This window comes from Canis lupus, chromosome 19 (assembly GCF_011100685.1).
Source record: "Canis lupus familiaris isolate Mischka breed German Shepherd chromosome 19, alternate assembly UU_Cfam_GSD_1.0, whole genome shotgun sequence".
In the NCBI taxonomy this organism is placed as follows: Eukaryota; Metazoa; Chordata; class Mammalia; order Carnivora; family Canidae; genus Canis; species Canis lupus.
This window is the reverse complement of record NC_049240.1, coordinates 4,343,495-4,356,012: the sequence shown is the minus strand read 5'-3', so window position 1 is coordinate 4,356,012 and position 12,518 is coordinate 4,343,495. Positions and strand designations below refer to the sequence as shown.

At 48.9% G+C, this 12,518-nt stretch overlaps 1 protein-coding gene and 1 long non-coding RNA gene across 3 annotated transcripts in view; one reads left to right on the top strand and one right to left on the bottom strand.

Moving 5' to 3' along the window:
• Positions 1-1,720: 1,720 nt before the first annotated feature.
• Positions 1,721-7,496, bottom strand: LOC119864434. The gene is made up of 3 exons (XR_005373888.1): positions 2,694-7,496; positions 1,881-2,093; positions 1,721-1,775 (listed from the first exon to the last, which is right to left on the bottom strand). It is a non-coding gene; the product is annotated as an uncharacterized LOC119864434 (long non-coding RNA).
• Positions 7,497-8,825: 1,329 nt separating this feature from the next.
• NOCT (nocturnin) overlaps positions 8,826-12,518 on the top strand; it is a 30,137-nt gene continuing 26,444 nt past the window's right edge. Inside the window, exon 1 of one of the 2 annotated variants that reach the window (XM_038564625.1) lies at positions 8,826-8,988. In XM_038564625.1, coding sequence (XP_038420553.1) covers positions 8,826-8,988 — 163 coding nt within the window. Of the gene's footprint in view, positions 8,989-9,394; positions 9,513-12,518 lie in introns of those variants that run through there. The other variant, XM_038564628.1, reaches the window with a different exon arrangement.

Here is a 12,518-nt window from a genome sequence, read left to right as displayed (position 1 = left end):
GAGCAGAAAGATACAAGGAATCATTGTAGGATTAAAAAAATATATATTTTATTTATTCATGAGAGACACAGAGAACGAGCATCCCATTGCCGCCAGGCATCCCATTGCAGGATTTCGTTTCCTTCGATGCCCGTGCTTCTTGGTCACGCTGCTTCAAAGAATGAAGAGATGGACCAGACGGAGTGTGGGCCGCAGAACAAAGTTTATTGAGTGATAGTACAAAGCTCCCAAAGAGGGATGGGACCCAAGAACGTTGCCATGGGGAGTTTCTACGTCTAGGGGTTTTTATGAGCTTGTGGGTGGGGTGTTTTAATCTGATCAAACATGTGCCTGTCATCTGATCAGGTCTTTGTCATCTATCATGTGGGAAAGGGTGGAGGGCTCCTTCCAGGGTGGTGTAAAATCTTTTAAAGGATGAGTTCCTCCAAAGGCAGGGATCCTTATCTTCCAACTATCCATCATCAGAATCACAATCTCAGGTGATGTGGAGATGTAAAAGATTTCAAAATGGAGCAAGCAAGCCTAGCTAAGAGTTTCTTTTAAATAGGACCAGGAGGGGGACACCTCCGTGGCTCAGTGGTTGAGCATCTGCTCAGGTCGTGACCCTGGGGTCCTGGGATTTAGTCCCTCATCGGGCTCCCTGCAGGGAGCCTGCTTCTCCCTCTACCTGTGTCTCCACCTCTCTTTCTCTCTCATGAATAAATAAATCTTAAAAAGAAAAAAAAAAAAACCTAAACTGTTTTCAGTTTCTTTAAATAGATTAGATAGATCGATGGATCAGGAGGCCATAAGGGAGGAATTTATGCAAATCATCACCTGAGAAACTATGAACCCTTTGCCAGGGGCAGGCTCTCAGCCTGGACTTAACTCTCTTCTCACCAGGACACCTGAATGACTTTTCACATTTCTCACTTCAAAAGGAGCCAACTCAATCTGAGGACAAGTTTCAATTCCTCTTTTGCATATTAACCCAACCAATCCCAGTTGACCGACTTTCACATCCCTGTTTGGCTCACTGATCCTAAATAAGGATTGCATTCGTGACCTTTCATCTTCATAACTCTGCTCCTCCTTCCTCTTCCTCGGAACACAAGTCAGGTTTCTACCTGAATCTGTCTCTGAATCACAATTCTAATTGCCCAAAAAAAATCCCCGTTTGCTTAAATGGTCAGTGAATTCTTTCTTGGTCAACCACACCAACCCCTGGACTGCCTGCTTCTATGCTATTTTAAATAAGAAAAAAAAAGGAAGCACTATCTTTATGTTTTAAGCCAGTTATTTCAGGTTTCTTATCAGCTAAACACAATCTCAAACCGATGAACTAAATGGGCTGTCCTCTTTGTAAAGCTTTGAAGATTTCAGTCATACTATGAATGTTCTTTAAAAACACAGAGGAAAAAAAAGAGAAAAAAAAGAAAAAAGAGGAAAAAAATTAAAACACAAAAAAAATTAAAAAATAAAAATACAGAGAAATGGGGACACCTGGTTGAGCAGACGTCTACCTTCAGCTCAGGGCGTGACCCCGGGGTCCTGGGATCAAGTCCCACTTCGGGCTCCCTGCAGAGAGCCTGCTTCTCCCTCTGCCTGTGTCTCTGCCTCTCTCTCATGAATAAATAGATGAAATCAGGGATCCCTGGGTGGCGCAGCGGTTTGGCGTGGGCCTTTGGCCCAGGGCGTGATCCTGGAGACCCGGGATCGAATCCCACGTCGGGCTCCCAGTGCATGGAGCCTGCTTCTCCTTCTGCCTGTGTCTCTGCCTCTCTCTCTCTCTGTGACTATCATAAATTAAAAAAAAAAAAAAAAATAGATGAAATCATTTAAAAAAAAAAAAGGGAGAAATGGACCACGCCTCCAGCCACACCAGTGTCTCTCAGCATTACCTGCTCTGGGCCTTGTTCCTCACTTTGGCTCAAAAGGGACTCCAACTGCTCCCACTCCCCCCGTGGCTCCCGCATCTGTGCCCACTCGTGCATATGCTGTAAGCAGAGCTGCTGCCCCTGCTGCCCCATGGGCTGTGCCAAGCATGCCCAGGGCTGCATCTGCCAAGGAGGCATCAGGCAAGTGCAGCTGCTGTGCCTGATGTGAGGGAGAACCTGTTCCAGATGTAAACAGAGCAGCATGTACAAACCTGCAGTTTTAAAACATTTCTTCATGTTACCCTGTTTGCTACATTCCTTTTTCTATGATATACATGAATTGTAACAAAAGTTGGTGACTTTAAAAAAGAGATATTTTGCTTTATGTACTTATTTTTTAAAGAATAAGAAGAGCTTCTTATTGAGCTAATCGCCATGTTTTAATTTTAATCATGAAAAAGAATATTTGGCCCATAAATTGGAAGCAGGGAATAGTCATTTCATATGGCATCATTGGACCTTACCTTGCAAGAGTAAGACCATGAAATAGCTTTGGATGTTACAATTCAGGAATAAAGAGGAAATCTGATGGTTCCTTGAGGCCATGAAGAATAAAAGATTAAAATCTAATTTCTGGTCATGGACTGCTACGAGAGTTTGTCCATTACTGAGACAAAGAAAACAAGGAAAGGTTTTTGAAATTTGCTTTTATATTTGTAGCTGTGTAAGTCTGTCCTCCAAGAAGTAGAGGCCAAGTAATTAACCTAAAATGAATGAATGTGAAACCTAAACCAGCCACCCCCACCCCCCACCCCAGTCTACAGTAACCTGACTTACTGTTCCATTGTCTTCATTGGCATAACTGTACTATTCCAGAAGCCTCTTATCCGGGCAAATGACTTTATTGTTCATTCAGGAACTTGTTTGAAAAATCATCAACTGGGGGTGTCTGGGTGGCTTAGTGGATTAAGCATCTGCCTTGGGCTCAGGTCATGATCCTGGGGTCCTGGGATGGAGCTCTGCATTGGGCTCCCCACTCAGCTGGGAGTCTGCTTCTCCCTCTGTGTGTCCATACGTGCTCACTCGATTTCTCTCTCAAATAAACCTAAAGAAAAGAAGAAAAATCAACTCTTTAATAGAAACCGTTGACATTTTTCCTACCACCACTCTTCTCCCAACCTCGCTAATCCTTCCCCGTTTCCACCAATCCTAAATCACTATCATATCACAAATTGAACCTGACTGATCTCCTCCTTGGTGGACCTGCCTTAAATCAAACTTCAAAATCTCCATAGAAACAGGCCTCACCCTTTCCCCTTTGGGACACAACAAAGCTCTCTGGAGGTGGTAACTCTCCTGTGCAACAGTGAGCAACAAACTCAGTTCCATCTTGTTGAGATTTGGGAGCTGGCATTTAACACATGCAAAAGATTTGTTAGGGCAAGGTCTGTGAAGGGAACAGGAAAGACTTGGAGGAGGCTGAGAGAGCGGTCATCCTACAGCAGGTCTGAGGCAAGATGCAGAGAAAGCAGGCAGGGAGGAAAGGAGGAAGGGATGGCAGGCAGCAATGCCGTTCTCAGAGAATTTATAAGGCCTGTGTGGAGTTACTGAGCCAAATTCAATTACTCCTCAAAGTAGTCCTACATTTTGCAGGAACCTAATTCCTTTGACCTTGGCGCGCTCAGGGCACATCAGCTGCGAGCTAGACGCATGTTATGGGAAGCAAGACCCCAGCCCCACAGCAGTTATGGGGTCCAGAGCAATCAAACCTGCTTGCAGTTACAGGAGATGTGAGACACATTCTCCTGACTCAGGATGCCTGATGATCCAGCCTCTGAAAAGACAACTTACAAAAAGTGTGACCTTCTGAGAAAAAAGCATATAATGAATAAAAAAACTCCAAAGGAGTCTAACATAGATATTCAAATGAATTTATTAACTATAAAAAAATCTAGTTAAAACAATTGAGATTTTTCTGCATTTTTAAATATGCTCAAGATAATATCTGTTATTAAATTCAGTTTATTGGGGCACCTGGGTGTCTCAGTCAGTTGAGTGTCTTTCTCTTGATCTCAGCTCAGGTCTTGATCTCAGGGTTGTAAGTTCGAGCTCTGCATTGGGCTCCACATTGGGTGTGGAGGCTAGTTAAAAATAAATTAATGAACTCAGTTTATTAACTGTTAATAAAAATGAAAGAATAACTTAAAGTGACAACTTGAGCATTGTTTACTTTGTTTCATTTTGTTTGATTACTAACCAACTGATGTATTTCCGATCTTTGACAGTGCTACAGACTGGTGTCCCCCAAAATGCATATGCTGAAACCCTAACCCCCAACATGACTGTATTTGGAGATAAAACCTTTAGGAAGGTAATTAGGGTTAAATAAGGTCATAAGGATAGCACCCTAATCCAAAAGGACTGATGGTCTGATTAGAAAAAGGAGAGAGGATGCCTGGCTGGCTCAGTAGATAGAGCATGTGACTCTTGATCTTGGGGTGGTTTGAGCCCCATGTTGAGCATAGAGATTATCTGGAAAAGAAAAAAAAAAGAGGGAGAGAGATTTCCCTTGCCCTCCAGCCTTCACACGTGCTCTTTTTGTGTAGCTTTGCTTCAGACAGCTGATGTTAGTAAACAGAGATTAGCTAGTAGACAGAGTCACAGAATTCCCAGGCCAACAATGGCACTAAGCAGAAAGTCTTAACAGCAGAAAAACTACGTCTCCTATGTTTAGTGGGCACCCTCTCCTCAGCTTCTATTTTGAGGTTGCTCCAATATCAAGAAACAAAGAAAACTCACTTGGGGCTTTATCCCATTGTTTTTCATGGACCTCCAGCCTTCCAGCCCCACTAATCCGTGCAATCTGATTTCCTCCACCACTCCCATGCCTGTCTACAACTATTCACAGTAGCTAAAGACCCGCCTTCTGTCAAAGGATTCAGTCCCCACCTTGATTTCTTGGGAGCGTTCATCATTACTATATCCTTCTAGAAACTTTTTTTTAAGATTTCGTTTGAAAGAGAGAGACCAAGAGCCTATAAGCTGGAGGGAGGGGCCGAGGGAGGAGAAACAGGCTCCCCACTGAGCAGGAAGGGACTCGATCCCAGGAGCCTGAGATCATGACAGGAGCTGAAGGCAGACACTTAACAGAGCCACCCAGGTGCCCCAAAGCTTTTTGCCCCCTTACTTTTAGACACCAACCTCTCCTTGTTCTCCTCTGACCAGGTGTCGAGTCTCCCTTCTACCAATCCTTAAAGGTACGTGTTTCCAGGGATCTCCTCCTTCACGCTTTTCCTGTCTCACTCAAAAGACTTTTTGTGGATGACCTCACTATCCAAGGCTTCAGCTCCGGAGCTCTTGAAAGTGCTTGCCCCTGACCCTATGAACTCCAAGTCCATCGTTTTTATTTGTCTACAAAGTGACTCCACCTGGGAGTTCCATGAGCACATCACAATTATATGTGCTGACCTTCAGTGCTCCCTGGAGAGCAGCATTTCCACCTCTTTTCCTTATTTGGTACTGCTATCCACCCTCACCCAAGTCAGACCTAGACTCTGTCCTTTCCTCCCTCGACCATTAGATTTAACCAGCCACTCAGCCCTGTGGTTTGTTTCCATCATAGTTCTTAAAACCCTTCTCTTTTCCACCATCACTGCCCCCAATTTATTTGCTGAGAGAGGAAGAGAGATATGCGTCAGAATCACCTGTGTGTTGTGTTTTGTTTTTTAAAAATAGGCATCCTTGCCCTGCCTCTCCTCCTGGGATTCCGACCCAGCACATGCTCTTCCTTACCTGCGTTTTCTTACTCTTCCCTGGTCTCCAGTCCATCTTCCCACTGCTGACGGCATGGGGGAAAAAAAAAATGCAACCAGGATAGTGCAAACGATCTGCTTATTTTTTCAGAGGTTCTTCAGAGCCTTCAGGATAAAGTCCAAACTCTTCTGAGAGCCCTTCACACTTTGGTTCTTGCTTCCACCTCATCTCTGCCACTCCCGTATGGGCACCCTGCACTCAAGCCTTATCAAAGCGTGGTACTTGCTGTTCCTGGAACATCCCTCCTTTCTTTGCCTCGCTCTTCTCAGGGGATATCATCCCTCATCCCTTTCTGCTTAGAAGTCACCTTGTTCCAAATGCCTCCCTGACTTCTCCAGGCAACTAGGTATTTCCTGTGTCTCCATGGTATCTTGCTCCTATCATGATTCTGTATTTACTATCGGGTAGTTATCTTCGTGTTTATACAATGTTTCACCCACTCAACAGTGAACAGACTGTTCAGTCCATTATTGCATGCCCTAACATAGAGCCTGGGGCATACCGTGCACTCAATAAATGTTTACTGGATGAATTTTTTAAGTAGGTCTTATGTTTTTCTGATTGTTTAAAATAGGCAGGTTTAGTATATCATAAAAATAATAGTACTGATGCACTCCCAGCATAGAATTGTCCTTTGAAATCCTTTTAATGAGTTTATATTTGAACAGCACTTTTAACTTTTTAGTTTTTTTTTAAATTTTGTTTATTTGTGATAGTCACACACAGACACACGCCTGGGCCAAAGGCAGGCGCCAAACCGCTGCGCCACCCAGGGATCCCCACTTTTAACTTTTCAGAGCACTTTTCCGCACTGAGTAATTCCAAAAAAAAAAAAAAAAAAAAATTATGAGTATTTCCAAACATAGGGAAAAGAAAAAGAATTGTAAATGAACACCCACATACCCATTACCTAGATTCTAGTTCAACATATTGTTATATTGTTATATTAGCCCACTTTTTATAGGCTAATTTTCTTATCACCTTTTATTTCATGTAATGACTGAAGTATAATTCTATGTTTTATAGATAAGGAAATGGAGACCAAGAGAACTTAAGGATTTGCTAAAGAGATTATCTCCTAGAGTTATGATCAACTTGTGCCAGGTGACTCATCCATACCCTGTGGGTATTAGACATATAACCTGGGTCTGAAAAATGTTTTGAATATCCTTGCTAATGAAAGGCTTCCAATTCCACAAGATAGGAGAAATCAGGGAAATCATGGGAAAACCAAGAAAACATTTCTGGCTCATAACTCATTGAAAGAGGAATCCAGTCTCGGGTCACCGTCCCCCTCACTCCGCTTCCACTCCTGGTCAGCCATTTCCCGCCCAATGGGAGATGCTTCTTCCATCCATTCTTTTGCAATACCAGATGCTGATCTAGAAAGATCTTTCATCTCAGCTGGTCTATTTTCTCCTGCCTTTTCATGTGGCAGAGACACAAGACCTCCATTTAAAACATGACCCTTGGGCAGCCCAGGTGGCTCAGCGGTTGAGCGTCTGCCTTCGGCCCAGGGCGTGACCCCGGGGTCCCGGGATCGAGTCCCACGTCGGGCTCCCTGCATGGAGCCTGCTTCTCCCTCTGCGTCTCTCATGATTAAATAAAATCTTTAAAAAAGTAAAAATAAATAAATAAAAATGACCCTCATATCTCTGCATAGCTCACAAAACATTAACAAGCCACGTTTCCTACCCAACGCCTGGTATCACCTGTGCCATCCACACTAGGGTTCATCTATGCATCTGGCTCCTTAGCTTCCATCCCACAGAACTAAGAGTCCGGGTTTCCCCGAATACGCCCCGGGCCCTCTGCTCCTCTCCTTTCCGCAGGTACCCGCACCCCCGCTCCCCGCCCCCCTTCCCCGTGCTGAAACCTACACCCAGTCAAGGCCCAACTCGAACGCCGGTTCCAGGAAACCTCCCGGAATCCTCGAGCCTGGTTTTTCCCCCCCCTCTCTTGAACATTTTTTTACTTTCAAATTCTCCTTTCTTTTTCCCCTCTCAAGCCTGTTGTAACCTCTACTGCGAAGCTTGGGGATCTTCTAGCGCTGGTTTCCATCAGAGCCTTGCAGCCTGATTTTTCTTGCCACCTTGTGCCCTTTAGCGTGAGTAAAACGCGGCCCAGGAGAGAAGCACCGGCCTACGCGGCACGGCCGCACCCACGGGGCCTCACCGGCGGCTTTCGGGGACCCGGGACCCCGCCGCTGCTCCGCCCCTCCGCCCGCACCCCCTCCCCTGCCCCCACCTCCGCTCCCTCCACCCGCACCGCACCCGCACGCCATCCCCGGGGCCCCCTCCGCCCGCACCGGCACGCCCTCCCCGGGGCCCCCTCCTCCGCCCCCTCCGCCCGCACCCGCACCCCCTCCCCGGCCCGCACCTCCGCCCGCACCCGCACGCCCTTCCCGGCCCACACCTCCGCCCCTCCGCCCGCACCCGCAGCCCTCCCCCGCCCCCTCCATCCGCACCCGCACGCCCTCCCCGGCCCACACCTCCGCCCCTCCGCCCGCACCCGCACGCCCTCCCCGGGGCCCCCTCCGCCCGCACCCGCACCCGCACCCGCACGCCCTCCCCGCACCCCTCCCCCGCCCCTGCCGCTCGCGCGGACGCGGCCCCCACCTGGACGCACACGTGTCCCCGGGGCCACAGCCGCGCGGCTCCCGACGCCCAGCCTGTGGGCGGTTCCATTGCCGCCAGCGGAAGGGGAGGCGCGTCTCCTTAAAACCCTCTCGCCGCCCCTCGTCCGCCTGCGCCGCGCACAGCCTCCACCGCACGCGGAGCCCGGCGCCCGCCCGCTTCCCGAGGACCGCCCCCGGCGTCCCGCAGCCGCAGCCGGGTCTTGCCGCCGCCCGGCCCCTCGGCGCCCCCCTCCCGGCCTCGCGTGGTCGCGCCCGCTTTGTCAGCGCGCGGAGCTCGCCGGTTGCGCTCAGCCCTAGCCGGCCCGCGGGACGCTGCTCCGCCGCCGCCGTCGGGCTCGCCTGCCCCGCGCTGCGCCGAGGCCTGGGCCGCGCGGCCGGGAGCCTGAGCGCCGCGGCCCCGAGCGCCCCGAGAGCCCGCTGGGCGCGCCCGCCCCGGCCCCGGCCCCGGCCCGACCCGCTCCTCCCCTCCCCTCCCCTCCCCTCCCCTCCCGCGCGGGGCCTCGGCGCCGGCGCCCGGCATGTATCAGAGCCCGCGGCGGCTCTGCTCCGCCCTGCTGCACCGAGACGCGCCCGGCCTGCGCCGCCTGCCCGCCCCCGGCCTGCGCCGCCGCTCGCCTCCGCCCGCGGCCTCCCGGCTCCCGGCGGCCTCGGCGCCCCCCGCCAGGTCGTGTCCCCGGACCGGTGAGTGCGCGGCGCGGGGCGGGGCGGGGCGGGGCGGGGGGGTCAGGCCCGGGAAGCGGAGCCCCCCCCCCGCGTTCCCCCCCCCCCCCCCCCCTCCCCGCGTTCCCCTTGCGGTCCCCGCGCCAGGTCCCTGCGCCCTCCCCCCGCGTTCCCTCCCCGCGCCCCCCCCCCCCCCCGCGTTCCCCTTGCCCTCTCTGCGCCGGGTCCCCGCGCCCCCTCCCCGCATTTCCCTTGCCCTCCCCGCGCCGGGTCCCGGCGCCCCCCTTGCCCTCCCTGCGCCCCCTCCCCGCGTTCCCTCTCCTGCGCCCCGTCCCTGCGCCCCGTCCCCGCGTTCCCCTCCTTGCGCGTCATCCGGGTCCCCCTTGGGGCCCCAGACGCGGTGCCCGGGGCGCATCGCTTTCCCGACTTGGCCGCGGATTAGCGTCTGACGGTTTTCCTGCTTATTGTGCTAATCATGGGAATTTTGCGTACAAAAGTCATCTAAGGTGATACTCGTTTGGTCACGGAATTGCATGATTTAGATGGTACGGATTTTTTTTTTTAATCGTGTTCACCATATGGTAACACACATTGACTCCTATTACATTTATTTGGATTTTTTTTCGGAGCCTTGCACTCTCCCACCTAGTCCATCTGTGTCCCGTGTGCCTGGGTTGAGATCTTGTAAAGGTGATGCCTTCCGTTTGTCGGGAGCCAATTTCCTACATCACATTCCCTGGACTTGCCCTTTTTTGCTGCCTCCTCTTCCGCCCGAGGATACAGTACTGTGGCCAAAGATTACATACAAATTAATGATACTTTTTTTTTTTAATTGATTCATTGATTCATTCATGGCTCAGACACAGGCCGAGGGAGAAGCCGGCCCCCTGCGGGGAGCCCAATGCGGGGGGGGGGGGGGGGGGGGGATTTGACATCAAGACCCCAGGATCACACCCTGAGCCCAAGCTCAACCACTGAGCCACCCAGGTGTCCCTAATGATACTTTTTTTTTTTTTTTAAGATTTTTGTTTATTCATGAAAGACACACTGGCAGAGACAGAGGAAGAAGCAGGCTCCTTGCAGGGAGTCCGATGTGGGACTCCATCGGGGGTGTCCGGGGTCACGCCCTGGCCCCAAGGCAGATGCTCAACCACTGAGCCACCCAGAGATAGCCCTCTAATGATACTTTTTAATATGAGAAATGAAGATTCTCTTTCAAAACTGGCAATTCACTGCACTAAACGTATTTTAGCTGTGCTCAAGTTAGGTTATTACCGTCCAGGACATTGGTCCAACCATCCTACATTATAAGTACATTTCACTCAAAAGTCTTGGATTAATTAGGACAAACAGAGAGGTAGAATATGTCTAACGTGGCTTTCATGTTTTTAACGAAAGTGATCATCTGAAATCTAAAAGCGATTGAAGCTAAGACTTTAAGCTCTTAGATTATTGGTGGCTGGTTAGGCTGAGACATACTTTTAAAATTAGAGTGGCTAACCTGGTTACTGTAGACTCTACACTCCGTATTACTCAGGTTTTATGCTTTTGGTTGTTGTTTTTAATAGTGCAGTAAACACATTCATTACATGAAATCACCCTGATCCTATTCCCAGGATTTTGGGTCCCCCCCCCCCACCCCCCCGCCCCAAATAGGAATTCGTTGTGAAATAGCTATTAGAATGGGTGCCACCTAATGACTCTTAGCATTCGTTCTTGCTGGAAATTTTAAAAAGGAACGTTGTTAGGTTTGAGGTGGGAGAAATGAAAGAGAAAACAAGTTGGTGTCTCCTGCACCAGCTCGTATCTGAGTCCCTCAGGCCAGGTTCCTAGATACATCTGCAATTACCGGTATCTTGTGTAACGCAGATACGGATAACCGTGCTGTTAGCTGAGGGGAAAAAGAGCATTTGGAATGTTTGGCTTCTGACACAGAGAGGGTTTTTTGTTTTTGTTTTTGTTTAAGTTTTTATTTATCCATGAGAGACACAGAGAGGCAGGCAGAGACACAGGCAGAGGGAGAAGCAGGTTCCATACAGGGAGCCTGACGCGGGATTCGATCCCAGGACCCCGGGGTCACGCCCTGGACTGAAGGCAGGTGCCAAACGCTGAGCCACCCAGGGATCCCCACAGAGAGGTGTTTAATGAACTTTTAAAAAGTCTCTGAAACCCTAGTTTGACAAATTGAGAGACTTTTATGGTTCTTAGTTACTACAGAGTCTAGGCAGTTTTCCTTTTTCATGCATTTTTAGTTTCAGCCACTTGTTAGAAGAAACAACATTCATTCGCTCATTGGTTGATCACTCACTCATTCCAGAAGTCTGCAGGATGCCTCATACACTGTATGTGCTTATTATCATAGGTGGTAAAACAGTGTGAACCTTAGTCTGCCTTTACAGAGTTTACTCCCTAGAGACAGAAGTGCTTGCACATGAAGTGTCTACCTTAAGGGAACACCTTTTATTCTTTTACAGTTGGCACAAGGGTCCTGGAGGTTGGGAAGTCCCTTACAGCAAAGGTGATTTTTTTTTTTTTTTTTTTTTTTTAAGGCTTCAAGAACTGATAGATAACTTGAGCTGGGCCTTGAAATATGGTTAGGTTTGAAAAAAAATTAAAACATTTTACTTAGGAAAAGGGAGGAGCAAAAAGGGAAACGCATGCAGCATCGATGCAGCAGGGTGAGAGAAGAGCCTCCCTATAATGTTTTCCAAAGAGGCTTAGAACCAGCATTAGGTGCTTTTAAAAATATAGACTAATGGATCCTACTCTAGACCTATTAATAGAGTTGTTATTGCTGGGCCCCAGAGTCCACATTACTTAAAAAACTAACAATAATAATGAAGCTCCAGATCATTCTTCTATGCCCAAAGTTTAGGCGTTTGGCAATCTGGCAAGAGAAGTCTACAGGTACCTGATAGGTACTCTCCCTTGAGAGAGTACATGGTTGAGGGCCTGGGGGGACGTATTGAGTCCCAACTCTGGACTCCACTTGATAATCATTTCCTTCCTAACTTCTGCCCCTTGGCAATCAGAGATCACTAGGAAGATAAGTACAGCCATTCAATCCTCCCATACTAGAATTTGAAGGGGAACTGGGAGACAGTCTCAGTGTTTTGCTGTCTTTTCTCACGCAAGGACAGCACCCCCACAAAGAAGCAGCGATTGCCACAGTTACTGTACTAGGTGAAAAGCAGTCCGGAGTCCTCTGTGGGTTTATAAATGCTGTCTTCCAGAGTCCTTCTCAGATAGTTAAGAGTTGGCTGAATTACTGTTCATCACACGTTGCATTTTTCTTGGTACAAGTTTAAAAGCAAATACCACCTCATTTCAGGAGGCCGCTGTATTTAGTGTGTCCCTTAACTCTGAGTAAGCTGCTGATGAGGGAGGAGAAATGGGAAAGCTTGTAATTATCAAGTTTCTACAGAAAAAATTGCTTTCCTTGTGGGAGAACTAAGGTATCATTTTCTTGTAGCATATCAATGCTAAGAGTTTAGGAAACCACTGGGGGCGTTTGAGTTAATAAACATGGCTTCAGAAGCACATTCAACACA